At 37.6% G+C, this 17,196-nt stretch overlaps 12 protein-coding genes across 12 annotated transcripts; 9 read left to right on the top strand and 3 right to left on the bottom strand.

Moving 5' to 3' along the window:
- Positions 1–49: 49 nt before the first annotated feature.
- On the top strand, positions 50–511 carry UMP1 (Ump1p; the record flags this gene model as incomplete). Its single annotated transcript, XM_003674600.1, has 1 exon — positions 50–511. The coding sequence occupies one exon, from the start codon at positions 50–52 to the stop codon at positions 509–511; it is 462 nt and encodes a 153-aa protein (XP_003674648.1).
- Positions 512–765: 254 nt separating this feature from the next.
- SMY2 (Smy2p) lies at positions 766–2,484 on the top strand (the record flags this gene model as incomplete). Its single annotated transcript, XM_003674599.1, has 1 exon — positions 766–2,484. One exon carries the CDS (start codon positions 766–768, stop codon positions 2,482–2,484), a length of 1,719 nt encoding a protein of 572 aa, XP_003674647.1.
- A 177-nt stretch (positions 2,485–2,661) lies between these two features.
- SEC66 (Sec63 complex subunit SEC66) lies at positions 2,662–3,318 on the bottom strand (the record flags this gene model as incomplete). Its single annotated transcript, XM_003674598.1, has 1 exon — positions 2,662–3,318. The coding sequence occupies one exon, from the start codon at positions 3,316–3,318 to the stop codon at positions 2,662–2,664; it is 657 nt and encodes a 218-aa protein (XP_003674646.1).
- Positions 3,319–3,500: 182 nt separating this feature from the next.
- Positions 3,501–5,240, top strand: NPL4 (nuclear protein localization protein 4; the record flags this gene model as incomplete). The annotated part of the gene is made up of 1 exon (XM_003674597.1): positions 3,501–5,240. The coding sequence occupies one exon, from the start codon at positions 3,501–3,503 to the stop codon at positions 5,238–5,240; it is 1,740 nt and encodes a 579-aa protein (XP_003674645.1).
- Positions 5,241–5,452: 212 nt separating this feature from the next.
- SSE2 (adenyl-nucleotide exchange factor SSE2) lies at positions 5,453–7,549 on the top strand (the record flags this gene model as incomplete). The annotated part of the gene is made up of 1 exon (XM_003674596.1): positions 5,453–7,549. One exon carries the CDS (start codon positions 5,453–5,455, stop codon positions 7,547–7,549), a length of 2,097 nt encoding a protein of 698 aa, XP_003674644.1.
- Positions 7,550–7,667: 118 nt separating this feature from the next.
- PEX32 (Pex32p) lies at positions 7,668–8,813 on the bottom strand (the record flags this gene model as incomplete). The annotated part of the gene is made up of 1 exon (XM_003674595.1): positions 7,668–8,813. The coding sequence occupies one exon, from the start codon at positions 8,811–8,813 to the stop codon at positions 7,668–7,670; it is 1,146 nt and encodes a 381-aa protein (XP_003674643.1).
- A 267-nt stretch (positions 8,814–9,080) lies between these two features.
- POP7 (ribonuclease P/MRP protein subunit POP7) lies at positions 9,081–9,479 on the top strand (the record flags this gene model as incomplete). Its single annotated transcript, XM_003674594.1, has 1 exon — positions 9,081–9,479. One exon carries the CDS (start codon positions 9,081–9,083, stop codon positions 9,477–9,479), a length of 399 nt encoding a protein of 132 aa, XP_003674642.1.
- A 155-nt stretch (positions 9,480–9,634) lies between these two features.
- On the top strand, positions 9,635–10,993 carry TYR1 (prephenate dehydrogenase (NADP(+)); the record flags this gene model as incomplete). The annotated part of the gene is made up of 1 exon (XM_003674593.1): positions 9,635–10,993. The coding sequence occupies one exon, from the start codon at positions 9,635–9,637 to the stop codon at positions 10,991–10,993; it is 1,359 nt and encodes a 452-aa protein (XP_003674641.1).
- A 126-nt stretch (positions 10,994–11,119) lies between these two features.
- Positions 11,120–11,854, bottom strand: UBS1 (Ubs1p; the record flags this gene model as incomplete). Its single annotated transcript, XM_003674592.1, has 1 exon — positions 11,120–11,854. The coding sequence occupies one exon, from the start codon at positions 11,852–11,854 to the stop codon at positions 11,120–11,122; it is 735 nt and encodes a 244-aa protein (XP_003674640.1).
- A 167-nt stretch (positions 11,855–12,021) lies between these two features.
- NCAS0B01810 (uncharacterized protein) lies at positions 12,022–13,071 on the top strand (the record flags this gene model as incomplete). The annotated part of the gene is made up of 1 exon (XM_003674591.1): positions 12,022–13,071. One exon carries the CDS (start codon positions 12,022–12,024, stop codon positions 13,069–13,071), a length of 1,050 nt encoding a protein of 349 aa, XP_003674639.1.
- A 161-nt stretch (positions 13,072–13,232) lies between these two features.
- On the top strand, positions 13,233–15,608 carry SLK19 (Slk19p; the record flags this gene model as incomplete). The annotated part of the gene is made up of 1 exon (XM_003674590.1): positions 13,233–15,608. One exon carries the CDS (start codon positions 13,233–13,235, stop codon positions 15,606–15,608), a length of 2,376 nt encoding a protein of 791 aa, XP_003674638.1.
- Positions 15,609–16,115: 507 nt separating this feature from the next.
- Positions 16,116–16,835, top strand: NCAS0B01790 (uncharacterized protein; the record flags this gene model as incomplete). The annotated part of the gene is made up of 1 exon (XM_003674589.1): positions 16,116–16,835. One exon carries the CDS (start codon positions 16,116–16,118, stop codon positions 16,833–16,835), a length of 720 nt encoding a protein of 239 aa, XP_003674637.1.
- Positions 16,836–17,196: the final 361 nt, after the last annotated feature.

Here is a 17,196-nt window from a genome sequence, read left to right as displayed (position 1 = left end):
TCAGCAATACCCATCTGCAAGACTACCAACCCTATCCAGACAGCACAATATGAACGTTGTACCTCCAAGTAACTTCCAATCCACAGTCGCCACCGACAAGAACACTGAGGTGACCTCCATTGCCACCCATGGTGCCCTCCCTGACACCTTACGCCAGCAACAAGGTGGTGCAGTCCCATTAGCCTCCCAATTGAACGATAGACATCCATTGCAGAATAGAGTCACCAACTGGGACCAGAACGAACACAAGAGACAACTGGAACAATATCGTCAAATATTCGGTATTGCCGCCCCCATGAAGAGAGAAATGGAATTACAAATTGTAGATAAGACAGATTTCAACCCCTTGAGTCAAGGAGCCACTGCATCCTCGATACATCACGATATACTACTCAATAAGGATGCATCCATCGATTGGGAAGACATATATCCGGAAACCGCCCTCAATCAATCGACCATGATGGTTGGGATGGACGTCCATTCCAAGATCGAAAAACAATTAGGCATCTAGTGGGCAAGATCAAACTAGTGTACTTATAAGTGTGACATCTACTCTCGAGATAAAGGGTATAATGGCCATCGCTCCACACGACCGCTGAAAAATTTTCCCATTTTTTAGCGATTCCACTAATTCATTCATTATATATTTAAACCATCACTCTGACTTTATGTTGACATTCAACTTACGAAGACTTCAAGAAGGAGGTTCATATAATCACAAATCCACATTTATATACTTTATCAAATACACTTTGCTCTCCAGATATGAACTTCAATTATCAATCTCTTTCTGGAAACAGAAAGGATTCTTCAAACTTGTCCAATCTAGATTCTTTGCAATTTGAACTGGAAAGTCTAAACATTAATCATAATGATAATGATTTAGCAAATACTACCGTGGCCCCAAGTTCCAATGATCCCTTCTTCTCTACGGGGACGCCGACCACGCCTTCCATTCAAAATAATAACTTAGCTAACGCATTAGCAGCTTCTCAAATGCCATTGAGTAGATCATCATCTCTATTGGACTCGTTACCAGGTTCAACATCCACCTCATCACCATTTATGAATGCTGTGAACATGTCCACCACTACTCCCAACATTAACAATAATAATAACGTAACCAATTTGTCAACATGGTCCACTCAAGCTACATTATCATCAAGGGCAGCTACACCACTTGCATCTACACAAGATTACCCATACGCTCAACAACAACAACAGTACTACTATCCTCAGCAACCACAATTACAATCCCAATCCCAATGGAAATATGTAGATACCACGGGACAAATCCAAGGACCATTCCACACTGGGGAAATGACATCTTGGTATGCACATGGTTTTTTCAATCCATCTTTACAAATTGCCAGAGTGATGGACTTCAATTCATCTGTGATTACGGAATTAGAACATGAGAAATTTATCTCTTTGGGCGAATTGATCCTGTTAGGGAATGATTCCGCTGATCCGTTTGGTGGTGTGGATAGATTAATCTCTTTGCGCCAACTGCAACAATCCACCAACACAAACCCCAGCAGCACTAGCACCACCACCACCACCACCACGACAAACAGTAATGAAGCAAAGAAGGATGCTAATGAAAATGTCTTGAGGTTAAAACAGAAGAAAAAACAAGAAGAAGAACAAAGACAACAACGTGAAGCTAAGGAAAAGGAACTAGCGAGAAAAGAGAAATTAAAGGAACAGCAAGAATTAGCAAGAAAGCAAAAGTTGGCTGAAGAAGCAGAAGCAAAAGCAAAGGAGGCTGCTGCTGCCGCTGCCGCTGGACAAAGACTGGAGGAGACGAAGTTGGAACAAGAGAAACTGAAAAAAGCCGCAGCTGCCGTTACTGATATTCCAGCCTCTACCGACACACAAAATGAACCTAATGAGGAATCTCTCGAAAAGCAATTCGATTCCAGGTTTGTTGAAGAACAAAAGAAAATCTGGGAAGCCATGGAACGTTCTTCTAAGGTTTCCAAACAACCACCATCTAATGATAATGAATGGACTAAGGTAACAAATAAACCAAGCACTAAGCCTCTTGGAACCTCGACAACAACGATCCCAACTCCTATTGTAAAGACCAAAATACCTGTTGCACCCACAACGGTAACCACAACTCTTCCATCTTCTTACAATAACAACTCTGTATCCCCTCGTCAAACATTCTTAAAATGGTGCAAGTCCCAAATGAAATTGAATGCAGGAATTTCAACTAATAACGTTCTTGAAGTGCTATTAAGTTTACCCCCAGGACAAGAATCTAAGGAGATTATTGCTGATACCATTTATTCTAATAGTGCAGTCATGGATGGTAAAAGATTTGCCGCTGAATTTACAAAGAGATGTATTGAATGTGAAAAACAACCTCATGATCCATTAAGTTGGACTGAAGCCCTTGCGGCCCTTGGAACTGATGATGATAATGACGATTGGGAATTTCAAGTTGTGAGTAAAAAAAAGGGAAAGAAGTACTGATTGAACAATCAATCATTCCTCCTCTTTACAACTGCATATATATCTGTAAGTAGTAAAATTAGATAATCTCACTATACGTAGATTGTTTAATCAACGATAAATGAATAATTAAAATATTAATCTAACAATAATAATCTTTATCTTAGGCATATATCTGCTGTATTAATAATATACATTCTATTGAATTAATCTACCTTCATCATTGACTTTCAATTCCCATTCCTTAATGCAAACCTCTTTACGTTTGGTAATAGCATCGTAACGTCTAGTCATGGCTTGATTAAAACATATTTCTCTACAATTCCCCACAAATAATTGAACCCAACCAGCTTGCAAACTTTCAGCTTCCATTAAACATTGCTTAAATTCCAAATCCACCAACTTAACTTCATTTTGGAAACGTTGCCAATATTCTTCACCCACGGACCCATTCTTATAAATCAATTCAATTTGTGGTTCCAATTCCTTCAATTTCAACGATCTTCTGATGGCTTCTGCACCTCTATTTAACAGAGCAGCTTTCAATACCTTTTCGTGAACATTTTCAGTTTCACTAATCTTCTTAATTTCCAAGTATAAGTCACGAGCATCATCTTCATCAAAGATAGAGGGCAAGGCAGTACGCTTCTTGATTTGTCTTTTCTTATATTGAGAGGCAAATATTAATAATGAAATCAATAGGATGGCAGTGTATATTATTGGTGTATAGAATGAAACACTTGGCAATGGTACTTCATTTGCAGTTTCTTCATCTGTGAAAAAAGTCCCATTTGAATGTGTCCCATTAAACGTGTCCTCGTAAGTGCTATTACTATAGGTTCCGTTGGATTCCATCTTTGCTTTCTCGTTCTCTTCTGTCGTTAACTTGTTGCACTGACTGAATTAATGGATGGTCTCTTTGTAGTTTTTTTTTCCACGTCAAATCGAAAATGCAAAATCACACTTTAAAGGTCCATTATGAGATCCACTCATTAAGGAAAAGCAAGCACAGCAGATAGCCAAGCACACAAGTCGAGATGTTAATTAGATTCAGATCTAAGGATGGGATGCAAAGAGTATCATGTGAACCCACAGATACTTTTGGCACATTATTAGACAAACTACTTCCACATTTAAGTGCAAATGTGGAACCTACCTCCATTACGGTGGATAACAAGCCCGGGTCTGCTGGCAATTCCGTTCTGGAACTCATTGGGAGAACAGTAGCTGATCTTGGATTGAATCATGGGGATATTGTGTACGTTAATTACCAAGAGAAGGAGGTGAATACTGAAGGTCCGGCATCGGGTTCATTAGCAATAACACCCGTTGGTTTATCTGCTAAGAAAGCTCATTCAGCTCCTATCAAGGAATTAGAAGTTGATGAGGTGTTAGATAAGAAACCAGGATTGATCCCACGGAAGAGATCTAACCTTTGCAAGCACGGTGATAAGGGAATGTGTGAATATTGTTCACCATTACCGCCTTGGGATAAAGGATACCATGAGGAGAACAATATCAAACATATTTCCTTCCATTCATATTTAAAGAAATTGAATGCTGCTACTAATAAGAAGGAATCTGGTAGTTCGTACATTGCTCCATTGTCTCAACCAAATTTCAAGATCGACAAGCATTGTACTAATGGTCATGAACCATGGCCTCGTGGTATTTGTTCCAAATGCCAACCTTCAGCGATTACTTTACAACAACAGGAATTTAGAATGGTTGACCACGTGGAATTCCAAAACAGTGAACTGATCAATCAATTTATTGAATCCTGGAGATACACCGGGATGCAACGATTCGCTTACATGTATGGATCGTACGTGGAGTACGACTCCACTCCCCTGGGGATCAAGGCGTTAGTGGAAGTAATATATGAACCACCTCAACATGATGAGCAAGATGGGCTGACTATGGATATGGAACAAGTTACGAAAGAGATGGAACAATGTGATAAAATGGCCGCACAGATGGGACTAAGTCGTATCGGACTAATATTTACAGATTTGACAGATGCTGGGAATGGCGATGGGTCCGTATTTTGCAAGAGACATAAGGATTCCTTTTTCTTGTCTTCACTAGAAGTCATAATGAGTGCCAAACATCAATTGAGACACCCTAATACCAGCAAATATAGTGAACAAGGAATATTTTCCTCGAAATTTGTTACATGTGTTGTGTCAGGTAATCTAGAAGGTGAAATTGACATTTCGAGTTACCAAGTGTCCACGGATGCAGAAGCTCTAGTGGATGCAAGCATGATTGGTGGATCTACACACCCATCGATGGCATACATAAATGAAACGACGAAGGATCGCTATGTACCTGAGATATTCTACATGAGGAAGAACGAATACGGATTGACCGTGAAGGAAAACGCCAAACCGGCGTTCCCCGTGGATTACTTGCTAGTGTCATTGACTCATGGGTTCCCCAGGGATGCCTCAGAGACCACAGGCAAGTTCCTCACGGTGGGTGGGTTCCCCTGGGCAAACAGACAGTCCATGGGTCAATCGCAAGACTACCAAGAGTTGAAGAAGTACCTGTACAGAGCTGCCACCTCGGGCGACTTCAACGAGTTGCATAAGAAGATCTCTAACTTCCATCTGCTGCTATACATCCACACGCTCCAAATCCTGAGCGATGAGGAGTGGAAACTGCTAATCACTGCAGCAGTGGCTCCTACAGACTCCTTCGAGAACTCGCTGTTGCCATTGATCTCCAGTGGAGGCTGGCAGACATTGGTGTTGATCTTGCAAGAATCCTCCTAGAATAGAATAGAATAGAATAAGCGCGCAGCGAAAGAAGACCGTGGAAACTCATGGAAGAAAAACGAATAATCCCTTAATGATCACCTCACTTCTATAACTTATATAACAGACGAACCACTTACTCGCTCGTACTACGTAAACTATCACTCATCCACAATTCTGGTCGAGGATTTTTGCATACACAACAACATAAAACACTATCTACTATTAATATGAGCACACCTTTTGGTTTAGACTTCGGGAACAACACCTCCGTGCTTGCAGTGGCAAGAAATAGAGGGATCGACGTTATCGTTAATGAAGTATCTAACCGTTCCACACCAACATTGGTCGGGTTTGGCCCCAAGAATAGATATTTGGGGGAAGCCGCTAAGACCAAGGAAACTTCTAACGTGAAGAATACAGTACGTAACTTGAAAAGAATCATCGGGTTAGAGTATGACGACAAGGAGGAATTCTCCAAGGAGGCCAAATTTTCCACTTCAAAATTAGTCAAATTGGATGATGGTAAAGTTGGTGCTCAAGTGCAACTAGCTGGTGAACAACAGACCTTTTCAGCAGTACAATTGAGTGCTATGTTCTTCAACAGAGTGAAAAACACCGTCCAAGTGGAGACTAAATCAGCCATAAATGACGTTTGTATCGCCGTACCTGTTTGGTACTCCGAGGAACAACGTTATAATGTTGCAGATGCCGCTAAGATTGCTGGTTTGAATCCTGTGAGAATCGTTAATGATATTACCGCAGCTGGTGTCTCATACGGGGTCTTTAAGACAGATTTACCCGAGGGAGATGCTAAGCCAAGAATCGTTGCCTTTGTCGACATTGGTCATGCTAATTATACTTGTTCCATTATGTCCTTCAAGAAGGGAGAATTGAAGGTGTTAGGGACTGCATTTGATAAACATTTTGGTGGGAGAGATTTCGATCATGCTATTACTGAACATTTTGCTGATGAATTCAAGACTAAGTATAAGATTGATATTAGAACCAATGCAAAGGCTTACAATAGAGTGATGATTGCAGCTGAGAAAGTGAAGAAGGTTTTGTCAGCAAATACTACTTCTCCAATTTCAGTCGAATCTGTTATGGATGATATTGATTGTTCCTCTCAACTTTCTCGTGATGAATTGGAAGAATTGGTAAAGCCTTTATTGCAACGCGTTACTGAACCAATCACTAAGGCCTTAGCCCAAGCAAAATTAACCACTAAGGACATTGACTTTGTGGAAATCATTGGTGGTACTACTCGTATTCCAACTTTAAAGGATTCGATATCAAAGGCATTCGATAAGCCATTATCTACCACCTTAAATCAAGATGAGGCAATTGCTAAGGGTGCCGCTTTTATTTGTGCTATTCATTCCCCAACTTTGAGAGTCAGACCATTTAAATTTGAGGACCTTCATAATTATTCCGTTTCCTATTCTTGGGATAAACAAGTGGAGGACGAAGATCACTTAGAAGTCTTCCCCGGTAATTCTACGTTCCCATCAACAAAACTCATTACACTATATCGTACAGAAGATTTTAAGATGAAGGCCTATTATTCTCATTCGAAACATTTGCCTAGAGGCGTTTCCAAAAATATTGCCAAATGGGATATCAAGGGAATCAAGCTGGATGATGGTCAAGAATCCGTCCCAGTCAAATTAAAGTTGAGATGTGACCCATCAGGCTTCCACATCATCGAAGATGCGTATACTTTAGAAGATGTCACAGTCAAGGAGGAAATTCCATTGCCGGATGACGCACCAGAAGATGCAGAACCTGAATACAAAGAAGTGACAAAGACGATTAAGAAGGATAAATTACAAATAATTCCACATACTTTTGCCCTGGGTTCTCATATCTTAAACTCATTAATTGAAAAGGAAAATGATATGTATAACCAAGATAAATTAGTTGCTGAAACAGAAGATCGTAAAAATGCTCTTGAAGAATACATCTACAATTTACGTTCCAAATTGGAAGGTGACTATGCCGATTTTGCCTCCGATGAAGAAAAGTCTAAATTGAGAGATATGTTAGACAAAGCCGAAGACTGGTTATATGATGAAGGTGATGATACCACCAAAGCCAAATATGTTGCTAAATATGAAGAATTGGCATCTATTGGTAATGTCATCAAGGGTAGATATATGGCTAAGGAACAAGAGAAAATTGATGCCTTAAAGGCAAAAGAAGAAGCTAAGAAGGCTGCAGCAATGGCAGAAAAACTGGCTGCCGAGGCCAAGGCCAAGAAAGAAGAAAAAACAGAAGAAGAAACACCTGAACTTGATGCTGATGGTGACATGGACCTTGATTAGTCCATTAATTATTTGCCCCCCTCCCCCTTGTGTTTAAACCATTTTAATTTTCATAACTAATCATAGATAAACAAAACAAAATAAACTTTAGTAATATCGAATATAGACGTTATATGCATTAAACATTTTTCTTTGATTCATTGTTTGATTCTAATTGTAGTATTCTTCTCACCCATTTCCTTGATCTCGTATAGCATTGTAAAGAATCTTTGGAGCCAACTAAATTCCAACAAGAATCGAAATAAACCCAATCATTAATTTCCCACTTCTTATCTAACCAAGTCCATCCATCAAACAATCCATCTTCAAATTTTAGTGGAGCTTTACAATCCAATACTGTCTGTCCTGCATCAAATATTGAAAAGGGACCACGTTCATAGGAGAATAATTTTGTAAACCAACCCTTTCCATTCCATTTTCTTTGATTTTCCCAAATTGTTAATTCTAAAACTTTCACAGAATCTGTCTGCTCCAGATGTATGATATCCATATACGATTCCATGATTTCCAAATCAGAAACTTTGAGACGGCTCTCATTGGATTTAATCTCCTGTATAGATATCAGATCTTTCAAACTCTTAATCGGTCTCTTCTTCTTGAATCTATCTACCAGATGTATAACATTTCTAATATAGCCTGACCTCCAAAGTAATCTTAACGTTGCTTGAACCCAATCAGAATGATAAATGGAACAGAATATCAAATAGGAAATCACGTATCTCTTAACAGCGATGCAACTCATCAGAGCCCATTGAATAATGGATGTGACCCCGACAATAATGATGATAGATAGTTTTGAATCTATCTGTAATTTCGACACAATCGATTCCTCCTTCAATATGTGCAATTTATGTGTAATAGCGTCTATTAAATTGAATATGTCTTCTAAAGTGGGTGGTTCATCCGTCTCTAGATCATTAGATAGTGTAATGCAATAATAAACGATAGACATTATAAGCAGTTCTGTGGAGAGAAGCCCAACCCATAATATGAGAATAGAGTAAAGTGATTGGGATGTTCTATCGGCAATGAGGAAGTTCAACGATAGAATTAGAAGGATAACATTGTTAAAATAATGGTAATGTGTATTATTCAACCATAGGATATTGTTTAAGCAATTGTCCAGTAATAGGAGAACAGGGTACATCTTGGAAAGACTTATAGTCATGGTTGGTGATAGCCTTTTTCTTAAGGAAGTTTGTTCGGGATGAGATGGTATGAATTTGGCATGGAATGCATTCAATTTCTTGTCAGTTTGTGACATCTTTGATGGAGATGTTGCTTTCTTCTCCTTTTTCTTGATATGAATATTAATTATAAATCACTTTCTTGCAAAAAACTAGTTGAGGAGCAAACGGTAGTTGTAGCAATGCATAGTATATGGTATGACATGTTATAAGTCTCCAGAAATACGAGGTCCTTGTGTAAGGCAAGAATAATATTTGGAGTTATAGGAAAAAAATTCCACTATGTGAGCGACTGACTGATAGGTAACTTACATACAGAGAGACAAGACTGCGAATACATAACGATGAAGCATTCTTCGACCACTAAACTGATAAGGAAGCGTCCCACCGTGAAGACCTTCTCGCATAAGAAGATCAAGAACACCATATATGTCAAATCCAACACACCGTATGTGAGTGCGTTGAAGCGTGTTAATAAGTTTCTAGAGAGGCTGCAGAAGACAGGTGGGTCCACGCACATATCGCTACTTGGGATGGGGAAAGCTATAGAGAAGACACTCTCTATTGGGTGCCATTTCCAGACTGCTAAGGGTAGGAAGGTAGATATATTGACCACGAGCGTAGATGTCATCGATGAGCTGGAAGAAATGGAGCAAGAGGAGGAGGATATTCTAGATGAGGATAAGGAGACGGTGCTGAAGAAGAGAACCATCAGTGGAGTAGAAGTAAGGATATATCTCTAAATAGCATACATAATCATTCAATTAATGCATTTAATGTCACTTACTAGCTGTGACAGTTTTGGAAAATTATATCTCAATACGCGATGTGCAAGATATCTTAGTGCTTACAATTAAATTCATGGATGAATGTGTCACACTAACATTCCATTGAGTAGATGGACACACAGCATTGCATCATGTCGGAGCAACAACAACTGATCGAAGAATGGAAGAGGGAAAAGGTGGTAGGGATCATTGGTCTCGGTGATATGGGTCTACTGTACGCCAACAAATTTTCTGATGCCGGTTGGAAAGTGGTTTGTTGCGATAAAGAAGAGTTCTATCCAGAGCTGAAGGAGAAATACAGCCATGCCAAATTTGAAGTAGTGCTAAATGGACATTATGTTTCTAGAGTTAGTGATTACATTATCTATAGTGTGGAAGCTGCCAATCTTGATAAGATTATTTCGTTATATGGTCCTTCCTCCAAAGTTGGTGCAATTATAGGTGGCCAAACAAGCTGTAAGAGTCCTGAAATTGCAGCTTTTGAAAAATATTTGCCACCTGATACAGATATTATTACTGTCCATTCATTACATGGACCAAAAGTTAACACAGAGGGACAACCTTTAGTCATTATTAATCATAGATGTAGGAATATATTGCATCTTCAATTTGTCGAGAGTATCATGTCATGCTTAAAGAGTAAACACGTCTACTTAACATTTGAGGAGCATGATAGAATTACTGCGGACACACAGGCTGTAACACATGCTGCGTTCTTGAGTATGGGCGCTGCTTGGGCAAAGTTACAAGTGTATCCTTGGGCTCTTGGTATTAATAAATGGTACGGTGGATTAGAAAATGTGAAAGTTAATATTTCATTAAGAATTTACTCAAATAAATGGCATGTGTATGCCGGCTTAGCAATTACAAACCCACATGCACATCAGCAAATTTTACAATATGCCACTAGCGCGACTGAACTGTTTACACTCTTCTTAGATCATAAGAAAGAGGAGCTTATTGAAAGGTTGAATAAGGCTAAAGAATTTGTGTTTGGTAACCACACTGGACTACTGTTATTAGATGATTTAATTCTAGAAAAGTATTCCTTATCTAAGAATAAACCTACTGATGATCCTACAACTAAGTCACTGCCACTACCTAACTCACATTTGTCTCTGTTGGCAATTGTTGATTCATGGTATAAATTAGGCATAAATCCATATGATCATATGATTTGTTCAACTCCTCTGTTTAGAATATTTTTAGGTGTTTCAGAATACTTATTTTTGCAACCAAATTTATTGGAACAGACCATTGATGCTGCCATAGACGATCATTCATTTAGAAGAGACGATTTAGAATTTGTTGTGTCAGCTAGAGAATGGAGTTCTATTGTTTCGTTTCAAAATTTTGACCTTTATAAAAAACAATTTGAAACAGTGCAAGAGTTTTTCAAACCCATGTTTCCAGAGGCTAATCAAATTGGTAATGAGATGATAAAGACTATTCTAAGTCATTCAAAATAATATATAGGCGTTCTTTTCTAGTACTTGTATATTTTAAAATATTTTAATATGATAGGAGGTGTTTAATTTATGAATGCTTATCTAAGATGCTATGTATGAAGTGTCTCTATTTTGTTAATTATTTATCTACTTGTGGTTTTTGGTCCTTTTTTTCTGCGGTGGTCGTGCTTCATCTATTATTTCGTTATTATCATTGATGAGGCCTTCTTGAGATATATTGGACGACGTCCTTTTCATGGAAGGTCGATCATCATTCGGAATTATGGTATCACAGGCCACCAAATACTCTGAAGAGCATTGATTAGCTACATTTGATATATCATTTGAATATGCATTGTAATCCTGGGTCTTAGTATTGTGGTTGTTATCATTAATCTTCTTAGCTAATGTCCTTACCATTTCATAATCACCTTGTTGTAAAGAGCCGATTAATTCAGGAAACAGTTTTTTAAATTCCCTATACATAATACGGTTCCAAGCTCGCAGTAGTCTAAAATTGGACAGATATGATGATGGTGCCTCTGACTCGTAAAAGAAAGAACGCCATATCTTTTGTATCAGACCATGAAACCCGTTTTCATTCAGAATAAAATTCCAATGAGATAAAGAGACGTTTCTGTTTATAGGAAACAGTATATTGGGTGTCAAGCACCTCATTATGATAGCTGGATCCATCTCGTTGCCGTATATGTAAAGCATGATATACTGTTCATTGTGTGTGATCGGGTCTGTAATAACCAAATGCCAAACGTGCAAATTGGAGTCCTGTGGTCTCAAATGGTAAGTAGAAGCTCGTTCTTGACGCATGAGCTGTTTCCAATCTCTAAGAAGTTTCCTTGTCAGCATATCTACCCTGCTCATCTCTTTTCTCTTCCTCTTCCCCTGCTTCTGCGTCTTGTAGAAGTTGTTGTAGTCTTGTTCTCTTGTTAAAGGTTTTTTTGTTGTTCCATCGCTTTACGTAATCGTAATAAACATTAACAACCACATTGGCATTTAAAAGTCGTCAAAATATCCAGCTATCACTAGCCATGGGGACCGAGAAAGATGCCCTACCTGCTCATATACTTGAGGAACTGCGGATCTTTAACAATGAACCTATTGTGCCTGAAAGCGGTCGTCAGGTACCCATTGTCATAGTTGATAACAGTGACAAGCATGAGGATGTCAAGGGAACTACGGTCGCTCCTGTAGACAGAATCTCCAAAGATAACAAGCTGGAGCTATTGCTACGTCTTCATAGCTCCTTGATCGGGAAAGATAAAATTGCCAAGACCGTGTTGCATGCATTATATTTGTTTCATGCCTTGCTTCGACAGTTCCACAATGAGAAGACGCTAATACAACGCTGGTCAGTGATAATATCGAGATACTTGATGAGTCAGATTAGGGTGTTGGGTCCACAGCTATCTATTTTCAGGTATAGCCTGAGATTTGGAAATGGACCCTTTCATCTTTGGCAATTGATGAGCTTTATAATTTCTGAATATACGTCGACTACTACTGCTACAACAACTACAACCTCATCTTTATGGAGGAGGAGTGTGCCCTGGAGACAATTGATTGATACCTGTTTTACTTTGTGTGATGAAATGATTCTCTTTTATAAACTTGGTGTGTGGTCCAATACTAAGGTTTACAGATTTGTTAGGGGTCAGCGAATGTTTTCTCTTCATTGCAACATACTTATGAATATATTTAACGTTACTAAGAAAATACGATGCACGAGGAGAAAGATTACTGAACTAGAGGTCGAATTAGAATTGAAGAAGTCGATTACAGATTTCTCTACCGAGATACATTCTCCTCCCTACGATGATCAACGAGCGACTGTTGATAAAGAGCAAGTAATGCAAGCAGAATTAATAACACTACATGAACGCAAAAGGACTGAAGCATATGAATTGCTGCGACTGCTTTTGGATGGGATAGTCAATTCCATCATCATATCTAGGATTAAGCCTTCAAGCGCCGCCATATGTAATGTGATCCATTTAGCGTCAGGAATCCTGGGGCTTCACAAAGTATGGCATCTGACTCTGGAACAGGGACAGCATTCCATCGATAAGATATCCAAGTGATACTATCACGAACATTACCATATAACGTTATATATAATATCCTCTAAAGACTATTCTTTTTTATGAAAAAAAAAATTGACGCGTAAGTAAACAATTGTATTAGACGCCAGATAAACAAACACCAATTCATTACATATCTAAGGTCAAAGGAGGAGCCTAATATGGACAGCATGGACCAAGAACAATATCCACAGACCCCCGTAAGGCAAGCTATTGGAAATTATGAGCAAGTTATACAACCGGAGCCAGACACACCCAGCAATATGGACAATAATGATTCCTCCGAGCTTGTCATTCACCCTCATGGATTATCCTCGAATAAAGGAGATGTGTCCATCATTCATCTAAGGTCCAACGAAGAAGAAGAAAGAAGATATGATATGTCTCCAGACTTTAATAGAGGAAATAACAGAGAGGGTAATGCTCTTCAGTCTGGTAATAGCCTAGAAGCTCTTGACATTAACAAAATGTTCCAAGCCAATACTGACGATCAAGGTAACCTCGTGGAACCGAAATTGGCTCATTCACCGATTAGGTTGGAAGATATTTCACCTATGAAATTGGAAAACAATGACAGCGAGCATATAAAGAAGAAATTGAGATTAGATGCTGAATCTGTCCCAAATTTGACAAGAAATGATAATAATAATAGTCATAATAATAATAATAATAATAATAATAATAATAATAATATAAATGAAGGTGAGACGTCGCCTATTCCAATTGAAATGATTGATATGAAGATAAGTCCAATAAAATCTTCTATCTCGCCGATACAAAGAACGCCTCCCAGTCATCATAAGCGCAAACGAGATGATGAGACAGATGTAGAGAACGAAGAAGGCCGTGAATCTAGCGTACATAAATTGACACCACTTTATGATCCAGACAATAACTCAAATGGTGAAGAAGATGGTGATAAAGATGATTTAGAGCTCACAATTGATATCGAAAATAATGAATTTAGGGAATTGAAAATGCGTAATAACGATGTGATTAAGGATAATTATCAATTACATAAAAAATTGAACGAATTTGTCATAAAATTTGAGAAAGTGAAAGTCAACTACGTGGCTGTTAAAAAAGAATATGATAATTTACGGAACACTTTTGAAAATGAGGTAAACGAACGTGAGTCAACCATCAAAGAAATCACTCAAGAACGTGATGACTTAACTGAAAAGAGAGATAAGTTGAAAGCTAAGATAAAAAATTCCAAAGATGAAATCTTAATGCTGAATCAAAATCAAAAAATTCTTCAGGAGAAGTACGATAATCTGTCCAATGAAAATGATACATGGAGAAATAACTATGAAACTTTGGAATTAGAAATTAGTAAACAAAAAGAAAGTCATGCCATCGAATTGAATGAAACATCAACCAAATTGGAAACATTGAAATCTGAGCTTGCTGAAAGTATGGCCAAATCTCAGAGTTTAACCGAGAAAAACAATGATATGCATGAAGAGTTAGACACCATCCAACAATCGTTACAAACCAAAAACGAATTAATATCGTCATTGGAAGCAACAATAAAGGAACAACAAAATACCCAAGACTTGACGAAGGAGAATGAAAAATATAGGGAGCAATTTGAAAGTTTATTTAAAGAAAAAGATGAATTGACGAATAAATTTAACGCCATGAATGAAGAATACCTAACTAAGATTGAGGAATATCAACAAAAAGTTATAGAGGCAGAAACTGAACTTATAAATATTAGAGAGAAATATAATGCAGTCACAGTGGAGTTGGAAGCGAAAAATGGTTCGATGGCTTCATTAAAAAAGACATCTGAAGAATTAGATGATGCTAATAAAATAAAAGCTGCAGAAGTTACTGAATTGAATGATGACTTAGCCGAAATTAAAGAAACTAATGAGTATTTGGAAAAATCTGTCTCCAAATTGGAAAAGGTCGTCAGTGAATGGAAAGTAAAATATGAAACGTTACAATCAGATTATGACAAGGCATCCTTAGAATTGGAAAGCTTCCAGTTAAAGAATGATAATATTGAAACTGAGCATTTAAAGGAGTTGGAAGATTTACACGAAAGTATGAGTTCATTACAGAGTGCATTAAAGGATAATTCTGACTTAGTGCATACATTGAAAATAGAAAATGAAACATTGAAGTCCGACCTTTCACGAAATGAACAGATGTTAAAAACAGCAACCCTGGAAAAAGATAACAAGATAGTATCAATTGAAACCGAAGGCACAGATAAAGAGCAAACAATTATATCTTTAAAGAAACAACTGGACGAATGGAAACAGAAATATGATAGTAAAGAAAACGAAACCAATAAGAGGTTGAAGCTGTTGGCAGAAGATCTCTATATTCAATATTCGTCCAAACATGAGCAGAAAGTTAAACTTCTGAAAAAAGGTTACGAAAGTAAATATCAAGGAGAGATTTCAAGACTTGAAACACAGCATATGGGATTAACGCAAGAGGTAGAACAATTAACCAAACAGTTAGAAGCCGAACGAGAGGAGAAAAGGAATCTGCTCAATATGTTGGAAAATAAAAACTAATTATAGCATTATATATTTTCTGTAGAGTAATAGGAAGTATCACATCTCTTTAACCTTAAACGACCTGAGTCGTTCATTAACTTTTTTTATCCCCATCTACAAAAGATCTACAAAACAAGAGAGGAGGACAAAGTATTAGTTTAAGGTTTATGGAACTGTACGTTCTTTGAAGCATATAAAGTAAAATCTTTCGGGATAGTATTGAAACAATTGTAGAGCTAATAGGATTGGGTTGGATAAATTACTTGCCTTCCCCAATATCTATCTCTACCCCTGGTATAGAAAAGATCAGTTAACTTATACAATTTTTTTCTACGTCGTTAACTTGAAGACAGTGATGAAAACTCCGAAACGGACAACGACGCGAATTTGAGTGCTCCCTCAATTCACAAAGAATATTTACACTTGTTACTATCCTTCAATGTCTCATAATTATGGAAACTAGACAGTCTAAAACTCTTACACTTAGGGTTTATTTTGTGATTGATTGCAAGACCAAGAAAAAAAATGTCAAATTTTCAACAGTCGACTAATAATACAGCTTCCAGAGAAATGTTGGAGAGTTCATCATCCGACATAGGTAACACAGAATTAATTGTTTGGGGGAACAGATTTTTTGAAACCTTTTCAGCAGAACCTAGCACGATTTACCAATCTTCACTTTCTTTTACGACTTTGAATTCCCCGCCTCCGCCTTACCCTCTATCTTCAAATGAGAATGAAGTTTCAAAATTCAAATTATTTAAGAAATCGTGTTCAAGATATATTAGGCAATTTTTTGACAATGACCATTCTTCATTACTTAGATTTCAATTGTATTTCTACTCTTTTGTTGGAGAAATAATCTGTGCAACTGTTTACCAGAACCCGACTGAAGTAGGTTCCCTGGTCGAAGGGTTTTGCTTACTGCTTCAAGGTTTTCTTATTGTTTGCTACGTGCTTTCTTTAATAAAGAAAGACTTACTTCTTGATGAGTTGAGTTGGACTTTTAGTCTGTTCTTTTGTTTAATAATTCTCTTCTTTTTTGCATCATTTTGTGGGTATGTAGCCAGACTTATGGCAGAAGCCCAACTAACCAGAGAGATTGAAACCCAAAATAAATTACATTATTTGAACCATTCCACAAACAAACAACAAAAAGATCTAATATTGCAGTCTAATTCAAAAAAGCTGTCAGTCCCAAGTGTGATCATTTTACTAGGAGTAGAAGTTGTGTTTCTAGTTTAGTTATGCATGTGACAGACTCTGAATTTTCATTCAATGTAACTTGTGCATTTCCCGAGATTTTTATAACCAGATTTTTATTTAATTAATCAACCTTTTACTTGTATTGTTTAGAAATTTTATTTAGTCCAGATTGCACCAGAATGGATTACCAAAGTAATTAGATCGATTTTCCAATGAACCTATTGACCAGGGAATTAAAAAGTGGAAATTATGGGTTATACAAAGTGGAATATTGAAAATGGGATAGAGGTCTACGGGAAGAATTAAGCGCTTCTTCCACCCAAAAGATCACAAACGCAAGACCAAAGTGATTATTTGTTATGAGTGAGGATGGAAGAGCTTTGACAAAATGAGCAATTTT

The sequence above is a fragment of the Naumovozyma castellii genome, chromosome 2, assembly GCF_000237345.1.
Source record: "Naumovozyma castellii chromosome 2, complete genome".
NCBI classification, from domain to species: domain Eukaryota; kingdom Fungi; phylum Ascomycota; class Saccharomycetes; order Saccharomycetales; family Saccharomycetaceae; genus Naumovozyma; species Naumovozyma castellii.
This window is presented reverse-complemented; position numbering and strand designations above follow the sequence as displayed.